The sequence below is a fragment of the Carcharhinus amblyrhynchos genome, chromosome 1 (genome assembly GCF_965287045.1).
Source record: "Carcharhinus amblyrhynchos chromosome 1, sCarAmb.v2.hapA, whole genome shotgun sequence".
Taxonomy (NCBI): Eukaryota; Metazoa; Chordata; class Chondrichthyes; order Carcharhiniformes; family Carcharhinidae; genus Carcharhinus; species Carcharhinus amblyrhynchos.
This window is the reverse complement of record NC_137324.1, coordinates 8,245,811-8,269,454: the sequence shown is the minus strand read 5'-3', so window position 1 is coordinate 8,269,454 and position 23,644 is coordinate 8,245,811. Positions and strand designations below refer to the sequence as shown.

Below are 23,644 nucleotides of genomic sequence, written 5' to 3'. Positions count from 1 at the left end.
CTTACTCTTTGTGATTTTTATAAATGACCTGGATGAGGAAGTGGAGGGATGGGTTGGTAGTTTGCTGATGACACAGGTTGAAGGTGTTATGAATAGTGTGGAGAGATGTCAGAAGTTGCAGCAAGACATTGATAGAATGCAAGACTGGGCGGAGAAAAGGCAGATGGAGTTCAACCCAGAGAAGTGTGTGGTGGTTCGTTTTGGCAGGTCAAATAGGATGGCAGAATATAATATTAATGGTAGGACTCTTGGCAGTGTGGAAGGTCAGAAGGATCTTGGGGTTCATAGGACACTCAAAGCAGCTGTGCAGGTTGAAGCTGTGGTTAAGAAGGCATATGGTGTACTGGCCTTCATCAATCGAAGAATTGAGTTTAGGAGGCGAGAGATAATGTTGCAGCTATATAGTACCCTGGCCAGACCACACTTAGAGTACTCTGCTCAGTTCTGGTTGCCTCAATTACAGGAAGGATGTGGAAGCCATGGAAAGGGTGATATTGAAAACTGAGTCTGTCTGGTACCCTCGAGAGGGCGCACTCGCATTGCAGTTGTGACTGAGCACGGAGCAGTAGTGAAATCCTTGGCCCGGTGATGAGAGAACTCAGCACTGCAGGTTTGACAACGTTGAGCTCTTTTGAGCATGCGCTTGAGGGGAATAATAGGATAGAGAAAATAAATCTGGGGAAAGGACACCAGGGTGCGGATGGAATTTGGAACAGCTAGCTTAGGCCAGGTGCTGAGATGTATAGAGGGTGATCCCTGGCTGGAGTTGATTGTCTCACAGGCTCATTTAAGAAGAAGCTGGCTGCTGTCATGGGTTGAGGGCAGGGTTAATTTTTTAAAAAAGGTGTTTTTAATTAAAGCTTTCTGTTTTATATTTACTGCAAGACGCAGCAAATTCCCAAAATACGTTGAAACTAGAAGCAGGAGAAGGCCATTTGGCTTCACCATTCATTTTGATCATGGCTCATCGGTGAATTCAATATCCTGATCCTCCCAACCCTCCATATTCCTTGATCTCTTTAGTCCCAAGAGCTATATCTAATTTCTTGAAATCTGACAATGTTTCGGCCTCAGCTACATTCTGTAGTAGTGCATTCACCATCCTGTGGGTGAAGAAATATCTCCTCACCTCAGTTCTAAAAGGTTTAACCCTTATCCTCAAACTAATGACCCCTTAGTTCTGAACTCCCCACACCACTGGGAGCATTCTTTCTGAATCGATCCTGTCTAACACTGTTAGAATTTTATAAGTTTCTGAGATTCCCTCTCACTCTTTTAAATTCCCGTGAATACAATCCTTACTGACGGTGTCTCCTCATATATCAGTCTTGCCATCCCTCAACCTGGTAACCCTTCGCTGCTCTTTTCCAAGAGCAAGTACATCTTTCCTCATACAAGGACAGCGAAACTGCCCTTAACCACTGCAGCAAAACATCCCTATTTATATGCTCAAATCTCTCGCTATGAAGGCCAACATACCATTTTCCTTCTTTACTGCCTGCTGCGCGCTTACTTTCAGCAGTCAGGACACCAAGGTCTTGCTGAGTATCCAGCTCTCTCAATTCAAATAATCTGCCTTCCTATTGTAGCTATCGCAGTTTATAATCACACATTATACTGTGTCTGCCATGCGTATGCCTACACACTGTCTGTCCAAATCACGCTGATGCAACTCTACATCCTCCTCACAGCTCACCCTGCCACCCAACTCCGCATTGTCTCCAAATTTGCAGATCGTTCACTCGTCCAAAGTGGAACTGGTTGAGAGTTTCAAGTTTCTAGGTGTCCAGTTAACCAACAACCTGTTGGTACAACCAACACTTCTACTTTCTCAAGAGGCTAAAAAAAATTTTGCATGTTCACTACGACTCAACAATTTTTCCAGACACACCATAGAAAGCATCCTTTCTGGGTGTATCATAGCTTGGTATGGCTCCGTTCTGACCAAGACTGCAAAAATCTACAAAGTGATGTGAATGCAGCCCAGTCCATTACGTGAACCAGCCTCCCATCCATTGACTCTGTCTACACTTCCTGCCATCTCGAAAAAGCAGCCAGCATAATTAAGGACCCCACACAACCTTCTTCCTTCGGGAAAATGATGCATAAGTTGAGGACATGTACCAACTGACTCAAGAGCAGCTTCTTCCCTGCTGCCATCAGACTTCTGAATGGTCATACCTAATATTCAGTTGATTTTTTTCTACACTTTAAGACTGTAACACTACATTCTGTACTCTCTCCTTTCCTTCTCTATGTACGGTATACTTTGTCTGCTTAGCGCACAAGAAACAATACTTTTCACTGTATACTAATACATGTGACAATAAATCAACATTAACCTTAAAGTCATCAGGGTTTACAGCATGGAAACAGGCCCTTTTTTTAACACCTAAGCTAGTCCCAATTGTACACGTTTGGATCATATCCCTCTCTACCCATCTTATACATGTAACTGTCTAAATGCTTTTTAAAAGACAAAATTGTACCTGCCTGTACTACTGCCCCTGGCAACTTATTCCAGACACTCACTACCCTCTGTGTGAAAAATATGCCCTCCTGGACCCTTTTGTATCTCTCACCTTAAACTACAGCCTCTAGTTTTAGACTCCCTCTACCTTTGGGAAAAGATACTGACAATCTAGCTGATCTATGTCTCTCATTGATCTTATAAAGGTCTATAAAATAATAAGCCTAAGCCTCCTACATTCCAGGGGAAAAAAAAGTCCTAGTCTATCCAGCCTGTCCTTACAGCTTAAACGTCAAGTCCCGGCAGCATCCTAGTAAATCTTTTCTGCACTCTTGCTAGTTTAATAATATCCTTTCCATAATAGAGTGACCAAAACTATATACAATATTCCAAGTGTGGCCTTACCAATGTCTTGTACAACTTCAGGATGATGTCCCAACTCCTGTATTCAATGTTCTGACAATGAAACCAAGTATGCTAAATGCCTTCTTCACCATCCTGCCGACTTTCAAAGAGCTATGAACTTGTACCCTGAGATCTTTGTTCTGTAACTCTCCCCAATGTCCTACCATTAACTGAGTAAGTCCTGCCCTGGTTCAATTTACCAAACTGCATCACCTCACATTTATCTAAATTAAACTCCATCTGCTAATTGTCAGCCCACTGGCCCATTTGCTCAAGATCCCGCTTCAATTCTAGAAAACCTTCACTGTCCACTATGCCACCAATCTTGGTGTCATCTGCAAACTTACTAACCATGCCTACTAAATTCTCATCCAAATCATTAATATAAATGACAAATAACAGTGGACCCAGCACCGATACTTGAGGTACACTACTGGCCACAGGCCTTCATTTTGAAAAACAATCCTCTACAACCACTCTCTGTCTTCTGTCATCAAGCCAATTTTGTATCCATTTGGCTACCTCATCCTGGATTCTGTGAGATTTAACCGTATGCAACAACATACCGTGCAGGTACCTTGTCAAAGGCCTTGCTAAAGTCCGTGTAAACAACACCAACTGCACTGCCCTCATCTACCTTCTTGGGTATCCCTTCAAAAAACTCAATCATATTTTCAAAAACTCAATGATTTTCCACTGTAAAAGCCAAGCTGACTGTCCCTAATCAGTCCTTGCCTCTCGAGATACCTTCTCTCAACTTATCCACTACAGACGTGAGACTCTTTGCCCGGTAGTTCTCGGTCTTTTCCCTGCAGTCCTTTTTAAACAAAGAACATAATTTGCCACTCTCCAATCTTCAGGCACCTCACCTGTAACTGTCAATGATTCAAATGTCTCTGCTAGAGGACCCATAATTTCCTCCCTAGCCTCCCACAACACTTCGTCAGGTTCCATGATGCGCTTTAAGACTTCCAGCATCTCCTTCTCTGTTATATATACACCCCTCCTTGTATTAAGTTGATCTTTCTCTAAACCCTAGCTATGACTGTAATGCTATATTCTGCACCCTATCCTTTCCTTTTCCCTTATGTACTCGATGAACATGTATTTTATCTGTACAGCATTCAAGAAACAATACTTTTCACTATCACAATACATGTGACAATAAATCAAATCATTACCATATAATGCGAACAATTGGTACCCTAACTCAGAGCCCTGTGGAACCCCACTTGTTACTGCCTGCCAATTGGAAAAAGACTCATTTATTTCAACTCTGTTTCCTATCTGTTCTACCCATCTCAAGACACTCAAGACAATCCTCTGCGCTTTAACTTTACATGGTAGGCTGCGATGTGAGACCTTGTCAAAAGCCTTCAGAAAGTCTAAATAAACCACATCATACATAGAACAAAGAAACAAAGAACAACCCGGCACGGGAAACAGGCCCTTCGGCCCAACGAGCCCGCGCTTCCCTCAGGGAAAAATGTTTCCCTCAGATCTCCTCTCAACCACTACTCCTCACCTTAAATCCTCTGGTCTTCGACACCTCTGCCATGGGGAAAAGATTCTTATGATCTACCCTATTTATGTCTTTCAATTTTGTATGCTTCTATCAGATCCCTCCTCTATTCCAGAGAAGACAAACACAGCCTATCCAGTTTCTCCTCATAGCTGAAACATTCCATTCCAGGCATCATCCTGGTGAATCTCCTCTGCACCCTCTCGAGTGCTATCATATCCTTCCAATAGTGTGGTGATCAGAACTGCACACACTGTCTATCTATTGTATAATCAATGTTTTATAAACTTGTACTAAGACCTCCTTGTTCCTATATTCTGTGTCCTGGCTAATGAAGGCAAGCATTCCGTACACTGCCTTCACCATCCTATCTACCTGTGCTATCATCTTCAGGGATTTATGAACTTGTACCCCAAGGCCCCTTTGTTCTTCAATACTCCTTAGGAACCATTCACTGTGTATATCCCAGTCTTACTAGACCTCCCAAAATGCATCACCTCATACTTATCAGGATTGAATTAGATCTGCCATTACTCTGCCCAACTTACCAGTTGATCATTATCAGCCCATAGCCTCAGACTATCAACAACACCACCAATTTTCATGTCATCTGCAAATTTACTAGTTATACATTTTAACCATTGGAGAGAGTGCAGAGGAGATTTACCAAGATGCTGCCTGGTTTGGAGGGTAGGCCTTTGAGGGAGCTCTCTTCAGAGTGGAGGAGGATGAGAGGTAACATAATAGAGGTTTATAAGATGAGGAAAGGTATAGATCGAGTGGACGTTCAGAGACTATTTCCCCGGGTGGATGTAGCTGTTACTAGGGGGGCATAACTATAAGGTTCATGGTGGGAGATATAGGAGGGATGTCCGACGTAAGACAGAGTGGTTGGGTGTGGAATGGACTGCCTGCTGTGATCGTGGAGTCAGACACTTTAGGAACTTTCAAGAGGTGATTGAATAAGCACGTGGAGCACACCAGAATGATAGGGAGTGGATAGCTTGATTTTGGTTTCAGACAAAGCTCAGCACAATAGCAAGGGCTGACGGGCTTGTACTGTGCTGTACTGTTCTATGTTCTATGTTCTATAACTTCTACATTCACATCCAAGTCATTAATGTGTATAACAAGCAGCAAGGGTGCTAGCACTGATCGCTGTCGTACATAGCTGGTCACAGGCTTCCAATCGCAAAAGCAGCCCTCTACTGTCATCCTTTGCCTCCTATTAATAAGCCAGTTTTGGATCCAATTTGCCAAGTCGCCTTCGATCCCATGGGCGCTAATCTTTTGGACCAGCTTTCCATGTGGGATCTTGTCAAAGGCCCAAAAGAAGTCCATTTAAACCACATCAACTGCTCTACCCTCATCAATATACTTAACTTCCTTTTTCAAAGAAGTCGATTAAATTTGACAGGACCTTCCACCATCAAATCTGTGCTGACTATCCCTGATCAATCTTTCTTTTCCATGTGTTCATTAATCCTATCCCTCAGACATTTTTGCAATAGTTACTCTCCCACTGACATTAGACTAACTGGCGTGTGAATACCCGGCTTATCCATGTTGCCCTTCTTGAATAAAGTTACCATGATAGCTCTCCTCCTGTTGCCTAGTACTTCACCTGTGGCCAGTGAAGATGTAAATATCTTCGTCAGGGCCCTTGCAATCTCCTCCCTAGTCTCCCATAGGCTGTTACCAACCTTGCTCAGGTTACATCTCTGTTGTCACAGCATTAAAAAAAAACTGGAAATACTGAGGAGGTCAGGCAGCATCTGTGGAGAGAGGAACAGTGACCATTTCAGGTCACTGTCCTTTCTGATGACTTCCTTTTTTTTTCTGCGGTAATTTTACATCTCCGGTGGTTTAGTTACAGGGTTAGTTCATCCAGGGAACTACAGCTCCCAATTAGAATAAAAGATTGTTTTCTCTGAAAGTGATCACAAAGTTGTTGCATGCCATTAAAAAATTGTCGAGTTGTTGTAAAACACCACTAGAATCATAGAATCTCTCAGTGGCACTGTTATCACAAGAACGGATAAAATATATGTCTTAAGGAAAGAATTAAAACTCCTTCATTTTTGACAAACTGGTTCTCCGGGAGAGCTCACCCGTGTTGGAGAGGGGGATACTGATCCAACAATCATGAATCATGCGACTGAAAAGCAGCTGTATTTTTATGTTTATTTCTGTGTGAAAGAAGTGCGCGTGCACACACACACGTCTTTGTGAGCCATTTGTTGTGGTACAGAACGCCTGCAGATGGTAGTGTTGAGCTATGGGTACTTCGTCTCAGATTGTCGAAGCAAGGAAAGGATGAGAAAAGGCCATCTGGCCCATTGAAGCACGTCCCATTGGTGCACGCAGTCTCCCACCATGGCCCCATGTTGCTGCTCATAGATTATTCCAAGTATCTTTCAATCTTTTTGAGTAAAGACATTCCCCTCATATTTCTTTCTTTTAATTTCACGTTTATTTTCTCTGGCTCCTACCACTGCTGCCTTACTTTGAAGTGATAATCTGGGTTGACGCAATCTGTTTCACTTGGTATTTTGCTGAGCTGGGTGAGCTTCTCCCCACCGCCCCTCACTCTTTCCTTAACCCTCCACCTAACTGGGCTGTGGAGTTTCGCTACCAGGTAAACCAAACAAGTATCGACAGGCTCCAGGAGGAGATTAGTGGCGGCCGGGGTTGGTGGGGGTGGGCTTTGTCGGAAATCCAGAACCCTCTCCAATTACACCGGAGTGGCTGTGTCTTTTATCAGTTCATCTGTTAGTCCAGCGGTGGAATTTCAAGTGGCGATTCAGGAGATTTCCTGTCAGGGGAGCGTACCGTTGAGCGGAAACCGTGGACTAAAGGTTTGTGTTTATCAGGGTTTGGTAAGTTATTGGGAGATTTACGGCAGATCTGATGCAGTCGCCTTCCGTACCCGGCAGTGTTCCTCTCCTGCAAGGGGTGCCTGAAAACACCCAGTTACAAGCGAAGCGTACATGAGACATTCCATAGCATATATGGTACAGAAACAGGCTATTCAGCTCATCCACTTCATGCTGGCGTTAATGATCCATTCAAACCTCCTCCCATCTTTCCTAAGTCTATGGTGGTAATCTTCTATTCCCTTCTCCCTTGAATGCCTGTCGAGCTTCCCCTTAAATATATCTACACTGTTGGCTTTGACCATTCCTCCAGTCAGCAAGTTATACGTGAGAATCATCGCTTTTTGCAGCATTGAAAGAGCAGGAAGGATGTTCCCAGTGGTGTGGGGTGTCCAAATGAAGGGTCACGGTCTGAGGATACAGGGTAGACTGTTTAGGATTGAGATGAGGAGACATTTCTTCACCCAGAGAGTGGTGAGCCTGTGGAATTCGCTACTACAGAAAGTAATTGAGGCCAAAACATTGTGTGTGTTCAAGAGGTTTGCACTGTTGCCTCACATATGAACATAACATAAGAACATAAGAAATAGGAGCAGGGGTAGGCTATCTAGCCCTTCGAGCCTGCCCCGCCATTCAATAAGATCATGGCTGATCTGAAGTGGCTCAGTTCCACGTTCCCGCTTTCTCCCCATAACCCTTAATTCCCTTGCCTACCAAAAACCTATCTACCTGTGTCTTAAATATATTCAGGTTCAATTGTGGCCTTGGATCACTGTCTGTGTGGAGTTTGCCCATTCTCCCTGTGTCTGCGTGGGTTTCCTCCAGGTACTCCGGTTTCCTCCCATAGTCCAAAGGTGTGCAGATTAGGTTGATAGGCCATGTTAAATTGACCTGTAGTGTCAGGGGGACTGGGTAGGGTTAATGCATAGGGTTATGGGCTTTGGGCCTGCCTGGGATTGTGGTTGGTGCAGGCTCGATGGACCGAATGGCCTCCTTCTACACTGTACGGATTCTACGAAGAGGCAATTAGATGTGGCACCTGGGGCTAAGGGGATCAAAAGATATGGGAGGAAGGGGGATCAGGCTATTGAGAATAGCGGAGCAGGCTCAAAGGGCAGAATGGCCTACTCCTGCTCCTGTTTTCCATGTTGCCCTGCATTGAGTGTCTTGCCAGGTGATTTCTGAGGACAATGGTTCCCGTACTGAGTCTTGAAGGCTAAAGTGGGCAAAGACTGCAGCTGTCCTTGAAAGGACATCAGTAAACTGGCAGTGGGAAGAGAATGACCATGAGGGTTCAGACACATTGCTCAGGGAAAGGAGCCTTCCAGGTGGCAGGATCCTATCTGGCTCCACTGATACACTCTCCATGCCCTCGGAAGTTGTTATTCACCCCTGTGGGAATAGTGCAAACCACGAGAACCGTTCACTTAACGGAGCCCAGCACCATCATCCCGGGGCAAGCCATGAACCTAAAAACAAGTAAATTTCATTGTGTATACCCGGGAATTGATAGCTGTTGCAATAGTTTCGTGGCACCTCCCCTAAACATGCCAGGAAAGATCCCAGGTTCAACTGTGTGGAGACAGCTGAACTCAGCTGGAGAGTTCCACCCCAACTCAACACACTCGAGGAGAGAATCCGTACCTCAGAACCGTCCAGTGATCTCCCCAGCACTGTTTGGAGTGCACCACAATTGGATTTGACTGTGGAAGCCTTCACAGTTGATCACCCTGCCCCAAAAGCTCCAGGAGGGGTGACCAGGGTGTGGTACCAGAGGGCTGATTGCACATTCAGAATCTAATGATCATTCTGGGGGGTAAAAATCTGGCTGGAGTCCTGTAGGCGAGAGTGGAAAACAAAACTCTGGATTCAAACTCATTCCGCAGTGTGACACAAAGCCACTTTGCCACCTTGCCGTGCTGTTAAATCTGTAAGTCTCCTTACGGTATGAAGAAAAATCAAAGCAAGCTTTAATAGCTGACAGATGTGCTGTCATAACTGGTGCTGGTGAATTACGGAGCCTTGACACAGCCGCTAAGTTTTATTATTAAAGCAGACTTTTGATACATTCAAGCTTTAGCGTGACTGCGGGTCACGAATGGGTGAGTAACTCTTTGCTGCAAGCAACTCCTCCGCTGCTAAAGCTGTGACACTGGCTATTGGGATCTGAGCCCCGCATCCAGGGTTAACTCTTTCAGTGGTGCCTTCTCTCCGATGAGGCATTAAGTCAAGGCCCCAGCTGCTTCTCAGGTGACCATAAGACACAGGAGCAGAATTAGGCCACTCGGCCCATCGAGTCTGCTCCGCCATTTAATCATGGCTGATATTTTTCTCATCCCCATTCTTCTGCCTTTTCCCCATAACCCCTGATCCCCTTATTAATCAAGAACCTAGCTATCTCCGTTTTAAAGATAATAAGACAGTGACCGTTGATGATCCCACTGCACCGTTTTGAAGGAGAGCAAGAGATTTCTCCCTGGGGTCATGGCCAATATTTAATCCCTTAAGCCAACATCACTACTGCTTTGTCTGTATAGTGCGCAAGAAACTGTACTTTTCACTGTATACCAGTACATGTGACAATAATAAATCAAATCAAAAGAGACAGATTATCTAGTCATGAGCTCATTGCTGTTTGTGGGATCTTGCGCATAAATTGGCTGCCACATCTCCTACATTACACCATTGACAACACTTGAAAAAGCACTCCCTGACTGTGAAACGCTTTGGGCTGCCAAGAGGTTGTGAATGCAATGCAAGCTTTTAAATTCACAGATATACAGAACTATCCAAGCAGCACAAGATGTTCAGCACTGACAATATTACTCAGAAATATAGAAAAATCCAAGCAATTCTATTAGATACGCTTCCTGAGACAAATTCATAAATGCAAACTCTTCTCTGTTTGTTCTTCACCATGGAGAGCAGAAAGGCCCAGGCCCCTTTCAGGTTGTCTCTGATGGACCAGGTACCTCTGGGTTTGGTGATGTGACAGCTGGGGCTTGTCACATCACCAAACTAGGGCTTTCCCATCATCGTCCATTGATGCTCCTCCTGCAGAGTGATGTATGTTTGGCTGCAATTCTGCTGCTGTTTATTCATCTTAGGGCAGTACAGTGGCTAGCACTCTGCCTCATAGTGCCATGGACTCAGGTCTGATTCCCAGCTTGGGTCACTGTCTGTGTGGAATCTGCACGTTCTCCCCGTGTCTGCATGGGTTTCCTCCGGGTGCTCCGGTTTCCTCCTCCAGTGCAGAGATGTGCCGGTTAGGTTGATTGGCTATGCTAAATTGACCCCAGTGTCAAGGGGATTAGCAGGGTAAATATGTAGTGTTACGGGAATAGGGCTGGGTGGGATTGTTGTTGGTGCAGACTCGATGGACCAAATGGCCGCCTCCTGTACTGTAATGATTCTGTGGATTCTACCTGTGACACTAGGTCCACTAGGCAATGTGATTGACTCTTCTCCGCCCTCTGAAATAGCCCAGTAAGCCGGTCCAGTTCAATAGGCAATGGAAATGCTGACCTTGCCAACAACACCCATGTCCCATGAAAGAATAAGTTTAAAAAAAAATACATATCCAGATCCCATTGAAAGTCCTGATATAATCTGCTCTCACCACGCTTTCCGGTGTTCCAAACCTCAGGGAATGTGTAACAAACCTCCTGTGTTCTGCATTCAAGAGGTGGCTGGATATAGCACTTGGAGCAATGGGATCAAAGGTTATGGGGAGAAAGTAAAATTAGGCTGTTGAGTTGCATGATCAGCCAAGAACATAATGAATTTGGGATTAATACAGGGCTATGGGGAGACAATGGAGTAGGCACGAAGGGCCATGTTGCTTCCTCCTGCTCCTATCTTCTATATTTGTGTGTGTGAAAAAACCTCTCCACATTGCTCCTCTAATATTTTGGCCAGTTATTTTAAGTTTGGGATCCCTGGTTAAAGCTTGAAGCTTTTTAACTTAATGGGTGATTGCTTTTTAAAGTTTATTTGTTGGTGTCACAAGTGAGCTTACATTAACACTGCAGTGAAGTTACTGTAAAAATCCCTTAGTCGCCACACTCCGGTGTCTGTTTGGGTACATCGAGGGAGAATTTAGCATGGCCAATGCACTGAACTAGCACGTCTTTCAGAATGCGGGAGGAACCCGGAGCACCCGGAGGAAACCCACGCAGACACGGGGAGAACGCACAGACTCTACACAGACAGTGACCCAAAGCTGGGAATTGAACTTGGGTCGCTACCCAAGAGCAAATTGAATAAATCTTCAAGGCAATGGGGTTAGTTTTGGATTGATACAAAGTTATGGGGAGAGAGGTGAGCATGGGGATTAATTCTGGATTAATGTGGGATGTGGGGAAAAAGTGGGGCAGTGGAATTCATTTTGAATTAATAAAGGCTGTTGAGTTGGATGATCAGCCATGGACATTAGGATTAGCTTGTGATTGATACAGGGCTATGAGGTGAGAGTGGGGCAGTGGAGTTAGTTTGGGATTGATACAGGGCTATGGGGAGAGAGTGGGGCAGTGGAATTAGTTTGGGATTGATACAGGGCTGTGGGGAGAGAGTGGGATTAGTTTGGGATTGATACAGGGCTATGGGGAGAGAATGGGGCAGTGAAGTTAGTTTGGGATTGATACAGGACTATGGGGAGAGAGTGGCGCAGTGGGATTAGTTTGGAATTTGGACAGGGCTACGGGGAGAGAGTTGTGCATGAGTATTAGTTGTGGATTAATACGAGGTTGTGGAGGGAGAAGTGTGCAGGGGGATTAGTTTGGGATTGAAACATGGCTATAAGGGGAGAGGTAGGTAGTGGGATTATTATCATTTATTATTGTCACATGTACTGGTGTACAGTGAAAAGTATTGTTTCTTGCGCCCTATACAGACAAAGTATACCGTACATAGAGAAAGAAAGAAGAGGATGCAGAATGTAGTGTTACAGTATAGCTAGGGTGAAGAGAAAGATCAATATAAGGTATGTCCATTCAAAAGTCTGATGGCAGCAGGGAAGAAGCTGTTCTTGAGTCAGTTGGTATGTGACCTCAGACTTTTGTATCTTTTTCCTGATGGAAGAGAGAATGTCTGGAGCGCTGGCTGTTTTTCAGTTGACACAGTAAGATGGGAACCTCTAAGTGTAGACTCTGTGTTTCCATCGCAGGAACCTATTTGATTTCTAAAGTAGGTGATGGAGGAGGGTAAATTCAAAATGAATTATTGGAAACAACATCTGAGCTCCCCATTGTGGGATTCAAAAGTGCATTGAGGAATCCCCTTAAGAGGTTCCCAGTTAAGGTCTTAACAGCAATTGCCCAGAAATTCAAACCTCCTCTGAACAAATACCCTCCATTGGGAAATATCTTAAAATTTGATTTAAATTGTGAACTTTGAATGGTTCTGATGGGTTACATCAATAGTTACCCAGAAAACAGTTACAATTAAAACCACTTCTAACTCAAGGCTTGACAACCCCTCACCCCCTCTCCATCTCCCTGTCAGCCATACTCCACTTGACCTCTGATTCCCTTCATGCTCCAAATCATGGAGAGGTGATGGCCTAGTGGTATTATTGATAGACTATTGCTCCAGAAACTCAACTAATTTCTGGGGACCAAGGTTCAAATCCTGCCACGGCTGATAGTAGGATTTGAATTCAATAAAAAAATCTGGGCTTAAGAATTTACTGATGACCATAAAACCATTGTCCATTGTCATAAAAACCCATTTGGTTCGCAAATGTCCTTTTGGGAAGGAAATCTGCTGTCCTTCCCAGTCTGGCCTACATGTGATACCAGAGCCACAGCAATGTGGTTGACTCTCAACAGCCATCCAAGGGCAGTTAGGGATGGGCAATAAAAGCTGGCCAGACAGCGACACCCGTGTCCCATGAATGATTAAAAAAATCCTGTCCACTTCCTGGCCCAGACACAATGGCCTCTTCTGTGCCGTAACTTTTCTGTGATGCCTTGGACACTAGCTTCTCCCTGACCTATAAAGAAGCTTTAAATTTCAGTGGACCTTTAACTTTCCTGGTTTATGACAGCCTGTGCCTCCTTCACTTAGACTCTCCTTTTCCCTTGATTTTTTTTAGGAAATAACATTTGGGGATGTGATGCCTGATTAAGTTGGAACCTGAGTGTAATGTGCTTGGGAGGAATGGGTGACTTTACACTTATGGTTCCCAATGCACTCCACAACTGAAGCTTCCTCACTTCATGTCTTAGTTTGCTGTAGATTCATTCGATTAATGAGTTGAATTTGGTTGCTGAATCAGCAACTCACGTGACTTCAGGATGGTAGAAGATGAACTTGATGGATCATGTTCTTTTTAGATGTATATTTTACTGGGAATTATTTCCTATCACTGGCTCTACCCAGACAGTGCTCATCAGTAAATAACTTTACCACTGTGTAGTTTACTGGACCACTTCACTTTACTTGTAGTATGAGTATAAGGTGTTCTGCTTCAGGTGTGATTCTAATGACCCACTAGAAAGCTTTTATTAAACTTTATTTATTTAAAATATAACAAAAAGAATTAGTATAACTTTTACCAATTGGAATACTTAAACATGACAAGGTATGATTCTTAACTGCCGCTTGTTCTATTAGTTCTGATTTAACCAATATCCCCATAGATATAAATTCCTCTTAAGAATTAGTTAGCAAGACACACAGACTTGCACGAATTCCCAGCCCTCCAGTCTTGTAACCCCTTTAGACAAGATTCTGAGAGACACCTGTAAATGTAGCACCACCTACACACATGATTTACTTGTCAATCAACCTAATCAGATCCTACTCTGAAATCCCCAGAGGGCGACCCTAACATAACAATAATTCATTAACCTAGATTAAAACACTCCAATAATTAGCAGCAATCAACCTTCTGCAATAAATACGAGGACAGCCAGCAGTAAACAATTTGGCATTGTTAAATGGAGTAGAAGTATAAACACAACCTTCATCAGAAATATGACATAAAATACATTCTTTAAAGGCACAGTATTGTCACATGGAACAAATGTTAATACTTTATAAAATAATCAATGACATAGTGAGCTAAGGGACTCCTGTTCTGTAATCCTCTTTGGATTTTTGATGGGAGAGGGTCTCCTTTCCATTTGGAGCATTGCCCATTTAAATGGCATTTCAGTAAGCACACTTTGCATTAATGTAGCGCCTTTAACATAGCCCCTGGATGCTTCACTGTAACATTATCAAACAAAGTTTTAACACCGAGCCACGCAAGGAGAGATTTGGACAGGTGCTCAGAGAGGTAGATTATAAGGAGCATCCTGAAGGCTGAAAGGTTGAGAGGTTAGAGGAGTGAAGGGCGGAGGCAGTTGAAGGCGCAGCCAGTAATGGTGGAGGACTCAAAACGAGGAGGTTCAAGGGACCAGAATTAGATGAGTGCAAATGCTGTAAGCTTTAAAGTGCTGCTAAATTGTCCCATTTCAGGTCGGTGTATGATGGAGAGGAACATTGGCGCTTCATGGAGAAGCTGGAGGCTCGGATCAGGAACCATGACCGAGAGATTGAGAAAATGTGCAACTTCCATTTCCAGGGATTTGTTGACTCCATCACAGAGTTGCTGAAAGTGCGGGGAGAAGCACAGAAGCTGAAGGTAAGTCACGCGCCCCCTACCTCATCTTGTCACAGCGCTGCCACACTCTAAAATGGTTACTGCCAATACCGGGAGCCCCCCCGAGTCTAAGCCATGTTGGTGGGGCCTAAGGATGAAATGACTGTGAGCCCCGTCCTGTTCTTTCCCGGTGCCGTCACAGAGCCGTGAGGATGTGGAGCCTGCTGCCACACTGGTGCACACAGGAGGGTGAAGGAAATCGAGGGACATTGTGACTGGGTGCAACTGGGTGATTGGAATAGGAGGAGGCTCGTGTGAAATACAAACACCAGCACAGACCCATTCATCAAGCAGAATAAAGCTGGAAATCTGAAATAAAAACAGAAAATGCTGGAAATGCTCGAGTTCATGTTTTAGGTCAGTGAACTTTCGTCATAACTGGGCAAAGTTCGAGATGTAATAGGTTCTGAACAGTAGTGGGAGGGCAAAGACAAAATGAAGGCCTGTGATAGTGCAGACAATTGGGCTAAATGACCAGATTTTATTTCATATGCCAATGTAACTTTGAACAGAAATAATTGATACAAGGAGATAACTGATTCTTAAAAATGTGATGCTTTGGTCAATTAACACTTTTTTATTCATTTGTGGGACATGGGCATCGCTGGCGGGCCAGCATTTATTGTCTATCCCTCGTGCCCTCGGAGGGCAGTTGAGTCAACCACATTGCTGTGGCTCTGGAGTCACATTCTGCCAGACCGGATAAGAATGGCAGATTTCCTTTCCAAGTACAGTAGTGAACCAGGTGGATTTTTCTGACAATCCACAATGGTCATCAACAGATTTTTAATTCCCAATATATTTTATTCAATTCAAATTCCACCATCTGCCAGAAGGATTCAAACCTGGGTCACTAGAACATAAGATGAATTTCTGGATTAATAGTCCAGTGATAATACTACGAGGCCATCACTTCGGCAACAGGTAACAGTGAAGTCTCCTTTTACCCTGGGATCCCTCACTCCACTTAGTGATGGAAAAGATGTTTTATGTCGCGTTCACTTTGTTCAGGTTTTAAGATGTGACGATCACCTGAACTTGGGCTGACTCTTCAATTCATTGCCTGCTGTTCGTCTGTCAATCTCAGACTAATCCCCTGGCCCACCACTCTCCCCACAGCCCTGTATTATCTAAAACTATCCCACTGTTCACTCTCTCCCCAGAGCCAATGTTAATCCAAAATTAATGTGTTTCTGGTTTAAAATGTCGCAGCTCTGTTGGCATAATGTACCAAAGCCAAGTAGCAGCGTGTATTCATCCTGATGATCCTCACTGTTTTAGCACCAATTATTTTTAACTTACTAATTTTTTGAATTTTTCAAAAGGAGATGTTTTATTTTCTATTTCAGATTCAAGTGACAGACACCAACAACAAGCTGCAGGAATCGGGGAGGGAGGTGAGTACTTCTCCAATATCTTGTCTCATCTCTTCCCATGCTGTTCCTACCTATTAGGCTATTATATTTCCAAATTACTTGATTTGGTGGTAATAGAGGGGGACATTTGAGGGTGGTACCATTTGAGGATGGTGGTAGTAGGGACATTAAGTTTCCCAACATTGACTGGGACAGCCATAGTATTAGGGACTTGGATGGAGAGAAATTTGTTGAGTGTATTCAGGAGGAATTTCTCATTCAGTATGTGGATGGACCGACTAAGAGGGGGCAAAACTTGACCTCCTCTTGGGGAATAAGGAAGGGCAGGTGACAGAAGTGTTAGTTTGGGGCCAGTGACCGTATTTCCATTAGTTTTAAGATTGCTATGGAGAATGATAGATCTGGCCCATAAGTTAAAATTCTAAATTGGGACAAGGCCAATTTTGGTGGTATTAGATAGGAACTTTCTAAAGTTGACTGGGGGGAGATGGCTGGCAGGCATAGGGATGGCTAGTAAGTGGGAGGCTTTCAGAAGTATGTTAACCAGGGTTCAGGGTAAGCACATTCCTCTTAGGAAAAGGCTGGTAAAAGTAGGAAACCCTGGATGACTCGGAATTATTGAGGCCCTGACAGGAAGAAAAAGGAGGCATATGGCATGCATAGACAGCTGGGATCCTTGAAGAATATAGAGGGTGTCAGAGTAGGGTTAAGAGAGAAATCAGGATGGCAAAAGGGAGACATGAGATTGCTTTGACAGATAAAGCAAAGGAAAATCCAAAGAGCATACATAAAGGGCAAAAGAATACCTAGGGAGAGAATAGGGACTCTTAACGATTAGCAAGATCATTTGTGTGCAGATCCACAGGAGATGGGTGAGATCCTAAATGAATATTTTTCATCTGTGTTTACTATTGAGAAATGTTAGGGAAGTTGGGGAAAAATAGTAATGTCTTGATGAGTATATGTATTACAGAGAAGGAGGTGGTGGAAGTTTTAAAGTGCACCAAAGTAGATACGTCCCCGGGACCTGATGAAATGTATCCCAGGACATTATGGGAGGCTAGGGAGGAAATTGCGGTTCCCATAGCAGAGATATTTGAATCATCGACAGCCACAGGTGATGTACTTGAAGATTGGAGGTTGGCAAATGTTGTGCCTTTGTTGAAGATGGGCTGCAGGGAAAAGCTTGGGAACTACAGGCCAGTGAGCCTAACGTAAGTTGTTAGAAGGTATTTTGAAAGACAGGATCTACAGGCATTTAGAGAGGCAAGGACTGATTAGGGACGATCAGTATGGCTTTGTGAGTGGAAAGTCATGTCTCACAAATTTAATTGATTTTTTTTGAAGGGTAACCAAGAAGGTAGATGAGGGCAATGCAGTTGACATTGCTGTAAACCTCTATGACTCTATGATTGCCTGTAAAACAATTTGGGGTACCCTAAGATTGTTGAAGGTGCAATATAAATGCCTACTATTTACATAAGCCTACTATTTTTTGTGCTACTGTAAATGTTTTTGAAAATCATCAACCAGCTGCCTTGTGCTGAGCTCCCAGCTTACCCAGTTACCACATTTCTCAACTATATGGAAATGTACTCAAAGAAAAGGTCAAAACCTTTCAAGTGGTTGTGAGTTATTCAGTGAGTCATGTAACCTAGTGATGACAGTTCAATCTGCATAGATTCAGCTGGACTTGAGCTGAGCCAGTAGTGACTACTGGATGTTTGTAAATAGAACATCAGTTATTGCTGTTATTGGCATGGCCACTGACAAAATGTAAATCAGAGTGGGACAGTGAAGCTCGCCTGTTATGTCACTGCCATTTGCTTGTTGGCAGTTCTGTTCATGTTGGCCATGGAGGCCTGTATGTGGATGGTGGTCACTTAGAGTCAGAGGATTACAGCACAAAACAGATTCTTTGGCTCAACTTGTCCATGCAACCTTTTTTTTAAACCCCTAAACCAGTTCCAATTGCCTGCATTTCGCCCATATCCTTCTATACCCATCTTACCCATGTAACTGTCTAAATGCTTTTTAAACGACAAAATTGTACCTGCCACTACCACACCCCTGGCAGCTTGTTCCAGGCACATTCCAACCTCTGAGTGAAAAAATTTCCCCTCTGGACCCTTGGATGACGTACTGAGCTAAAAGGAGTTGGTGAGAATCTGTGAGATTAAGAATAAACTGAGACTGCTTGGCTAGCGAACATGTCAAAACCGACTGACTGGGGATCGCGAAAATTTAGTCATTAAATTTGTTTCTTTTCACCATTTGATAGTTACTTACCGAAATGGAAGAACTGAAGAAATGTCGCTCTCAGCAAAGGAACATAGCAGCCACAGTGGACCAACTGACGCTATGTTTACCAGGTACGATACAGTTATGAGAGGCGAGATTTCTGCTGGAGGTAATGGGTTTGGTGTTGATTGTCATGTCTCGAATTGGTAGTATAGTGTTGAACCAGTGAAATATGAAGAGAGAAAACAGACAATCTGAAGCAAGTTGGAGTGGAATTCACCAACGTTGAAATGTAGAGCAACGGGAAAGACCATTGCCTGCCTCCAAGTGAATAGCTACCACCTGGCAATTACCGTATCCCAAAAATATCAGTGCACACTTCCATCAGTCTTCTTCCAGGTAGCTACTGATTCAGCCTCCAACTGTCACCTTCAGACAGTCCCATTCCAGGAGAGAATAATTCTTCCTTGGATATAGAAGCGGTAAAAAGTCTGACAACACCAGGTTTTAGTCCAACCTATTTATTTGATAATACACTCACAAGCTTTCGAGGGACACCCTCTTCGTCAGGTGAATGGAGAGTTCTGGCCTCAGACAGAGCATATAAAGCACAGACAGTTTAGAGATTACTGATTAGAATGCGAATCTTTACACCTAACCTGCTGTTCAAGACCTGAAGTGGCTGATAATGTGAGTGGAAGGAGCACTGATCACAGTTTAAAGAGATGTGTATTGTCTCCAGACAGTACAGTAAGTGAGGTTTTGCAAACCCAGGCAAGTCACGGGGGTTACAGATAGTGCGACATGAACCCAAGATCCCTGTTGAGACCGTCCTCATGTGTGCGGAACTGTTCCGCACACATGAGGACGGTCTCAACAGGGATCTTGGGTTCATGTCGCACTATCTGTAACCCCCGTGACTTGCCTGGGTTTGCAAAACCTCACTTACTGTACTGTCTGGAGACAATACACATCTCTTTAAACTGTGATCAGTGCTCCTTCCACTCACATTATCAGCCACTTCAGGTCTTGAACAGCAGGTTAGGTGTAAAGATTCGCATTCTAATCAGTAATCTCTAAACTGTCTGTGCTTTATATGCTCTGTCTGAGGCCAGAACTCTCCATTCACCTGACGAAGAGGGTGTCCCTCGAAAGCTTGAGAGTATATTATCAAATAAATAGGTTGGACTAAAACCTGGTGTTGTCAGACTTTTTACTGTGTTTACGCCAGTCCAATGCCAGCATACCCACATATAGAAGCGGTGCCAGAGGACTGGAGATTGGCAGATATCTTTAAGATAATTCTCAAAAAGACACCAGTGGGCAGAAGAAATCTTTACGAATCTAGCTACAGCTTGGAATGCACTACGTGAAAGGATAGTGGAAGCTGAGCCATTGGAAACTTTCAAAAGGGAATTACAAGTATAATTAAACTGGAAAAATCTGCAGGGCAAGAGTAGGCAAGTGGGGCTAATTGGGTTGCCCTTTCAAAGAGAGCCAACAAAAGGCATGAAGGGTCAAATAACCGCCTTCGTAGAATTCATACAGCACAGGAGGCCATTCAGCCCATCAAGTCTGCACGAACCACGTGCCCTATTCCCGTAATCACACGTATTTACTCTGCTTATCCCCTCACACCAGGGTCAATTTAGCATGGCCAATCAACATAACCTGTACATCTTTGGACTGTGGGAGAAAACCGGAGCACCCGGAGGAAACTCACGCAGACATGGGGAGAATGTACAAACTCTACACAGACAGTAACCCGAGCCAGAACTGAACCTGGGACCCTGACACTGTAGGCAGCAGTGCTAACCACTGTGCCACCCTGCCGCTCACCTTCTGTGCTCTATGATGCTATGATCGTGAGCCTAATGCAGGAGACCTGCAATGTTTGAAAAGAAAAGCTGGATTACTTTGGGAAGTCATTGAGTCATAGAAATATGTACAGCAGGGAAACAGGCCCTTCGTCCCAACTTATATATCCTGAATTGAAGTAGTCCCATTTGCCTACATTTGCCCTATATCCCTCTGAACTTCTCCTTTCTGTGTCTTTTAAATGTTGTAACTGATCCCACCCCTACCACCTCCTTTGGCAGCTCATTCCATATATGCACCACCCTCTGTGTGAAAAAGCTATCCCTCAGGTCCCTTTTAAATTGTTCCCTTGTCACCTTAAACCTATGCCCTCTAGTTTTGGACTCCCCTACCCTAGGGAATAAACCTTGTCTATTCACCTTGTCTATATCCTTCATGATTTTATGAGCTTCTGTATGGTCACTCCTCATCCTCCAGTGCTCCAAGAAAAAAAGATCTCGGCCTGTCCAACCTTTCCTCATAACGCAAACCTTCCACTCCCTGTAACATCCTTGTAAAACATTTTTGCACCCTTTCCAGTTTAATAACATCCTTCCTATAGCAGGGTGACCAGAATTGTACACAGTACTGCAAATGTGGCCTTAATGTCTTGAAAATTTGTAACATAATGTCCCAACCCCTGTACGCAATTCTCTGTCGCTTCTTCACCACTCTGCCTGCCTGTGACTCCACTTTCAGGGAACTGTACCTGCACCTATAGCGTTCAGTAACATCCCCAGGATGCTACCATTAACTGTGTAAGTTCTGCCCTGGTTTGTCTTACCAAAATGCACCACCTCACATTTATCTGAATTAAACTCCATCTACCATTCCTTAGCAAAACCACAGTACTTTATACCCTGTGTTTGCTTTAGAGTTGTAAAACCTCATTAAAACAAAGGCATTTTTTAAAGTGAAACTAAACCTGCAGAAATATAAATTAAGCCTTAGCCTAAAGCTTAAACTTAAAACCATATCTTATTCCTAATACCCACAAATAAAAATATAACTTCCTTAAAACTATCTCTATTCTGTAACAGTGGTCATAGAGTCATAGAGGTTCAAAGCATGGAAACAGGCACTTCGGCCCAACTTGTCTATGCTGCCCTTTTTTAAAACCACTAACCTAGTCCCAATTGCCCACATTTGGCCCGTATCACTCTATACCCCAGTAACTGTCTAAATGCTTTCTAAAAGACAAAATTGTACCCACCTCTACTACTACTTCTGGCAGCTTATTCCAGACACTCGCCAGCCTCCGTTCCTCAGGACCCTTTTGTATCTCTCCCCTCTCACCTTAAACCTATGCTGTCTAGTTTTAGACTCCCCTACCTTTGGGAAAAGATATTGACTATCTAACTGATCTATGCCCCTCACTATTTTATAGACATCTGTAAGATCACCCCTCAGCCTTCTGCGCTCCAGAGAAAAAAGTCAGTCTATCGAGCCTCTCCTCATAACTTAAACCATCAAGTCCCGGTAGCATCCTAGTAAATCTCTTCTCCACTCTTTTTTAAACAAAGAAAACAGGAACAGGTCCTTTGGCCCTCCAAGCTTGCACCGACCATGCTGCCTGACTTAACTAAATCCCCTACTTTTCTGGGGACCATATCCCTCTATTCTCATCTTATTCATGTCTTTGTCAAGATGTCCCTTACAAGTCACTACTGTATCCGCTTCCACTACTCCCCCCAGCAACAAGTTCCAGGCACCCAAAACTCTCTGTGTAAAAAAACCTGCCTTGTACATCTCATTTAAACTTTGCCCCTTGCACCTTAGACCTGTTCCCCCTAGTTATTGACTCTTCCACCCTGGGAAAGAGCTTCTGACTGTCCGCTCTGTCCATGCCTCTCATAATCTTGCAGACTTCTATCAGGTCTCCCCTCAACCTCTGATGTTCCAATGAGAACAAACCAAGTTTCTCCAACATCTCATAACTAATGCCCCCCATACCATGCAACATCCTCGTAAATCTTTTCTGTACCCTCTTCAAAGCCTCCACATCCTTCTGATAATGAGGCGACCAGAATTGAACACAATATTCCAATTGTGGCCTAACGTCCTATAAAGCGTCAACATGACTTAAACTCAGTGCCCCAGCCGATGAAGGCAAGCATTCTGTATGCCTTCTTTACTACCTTCTCCACCTGCATTGCCGTTTACAGTGACTATGTACCTGTACATCCAGATCCCTTTGCCTATCAATATTCTTAAGGGTCTGCCATTTACTGTATATTTCCAATCTGTATTAGACCTTCCAAAATGCATTACCTCACATTTGGGCAAATTAAAATCCATCTGCTATCTTTCCGCCCAAGTCACCGATTCTAGTTTAATAATATCCTTTCTATAATAGGGTGACCAGAACTGCACACATTATTCCAAGTGTAGCCTTACCAATGTCTTGTATAACTTCAACAAGATGTACCAACTTCTGGCCAATGAAACCAAGCATTCTGAATGCCCTCTTCACCATTCTGTCCACCTGTGACTCCACTTTCAAGGAGGTATGAACATGTACCCCTAAATCTCTTTGTTACCATTAACTGAGTAAGTCCTGCCCTGGTTCATTCCACCAAAATACATCATCTTGCATTTATCTAAATTAAGCTCCATCTGCCATTCGACCACCCACTGGCCCAATTGATCAAGATCCACTGCAATCTGAGATAACCTTTGTCACTGTCCATGCTGCCACTAATCTTGCTGGTCACAGTTCTCCAATTTGAAAAACAACCTTCTACAATCACCCTCTGGCTTCTGTCATCAAGCCAATTTTGTATCCGTTTAGCTACCTCACCCTGGATCCCGTGAGATTTAACCTTATGCAGCAACCTACCATGCAATACTTTGTTAAAGTCCATGTAGACAATATCAACTGCACTGCCCTCATCTACCTTCTTGGTTACCCCTTCAAAAAACTCAACGAAATTTGAGACATGATTTTCCACTCACAAAGCCATGCTGACTGTTCCTAATCAGTCCTTGCGTCTCTAAATGCCTGTAGATCCTGTCTCTCAAAATACCTTCCAATAACTTAGCCACCGCAGATGTAAGGCTCACTGGCCTGGAGTTCCCAAGCTTTTTCCTGCAGCCCTCTTTAAACAAAGGCACAACATTTGCCATCCTTCAATCTTCAGGCACCTCACCCGTGACTAATGATGATTCAAATATCTCAGCTGGGGAACCCACAATTTCCTCCCTAGCCTTCCACAATGTCCTGGGATACACTTCATTAGGTCCTGGGGA

General features: G+C 43.8%; 1 protein-coding gene across 2 annotated transcripts in view; it reads left to right on the top strand.

The window, feature by feature from the left end:
* The window catches only part of LOC145344932 (exocyst complex component 6B), a 595,965-nt gene that overhangs the window by 54,604 nt on the left and 517,717 nt on the right, over positions 1-23,644 (top strand). For both annotated transcript variants that reach the window (XM_080192414.1, XM_080192326.1), the window contains exons 2-4: positions 14,738-14,903; positions 16,271-16,318; positions 18,579-18,669. In XM_080192414.1, coding sequence (XP_080048540.1) covers positions 14,738-14,903; positions 16,271-16,318; positions 18,579-18,669 — 305 coding nt within the window. The remainder of the gene's footprint in view (positions 1-14,737; positions 14,904-16,270; positions 16,319-18,578; positions 18,670-23,644) is intronic.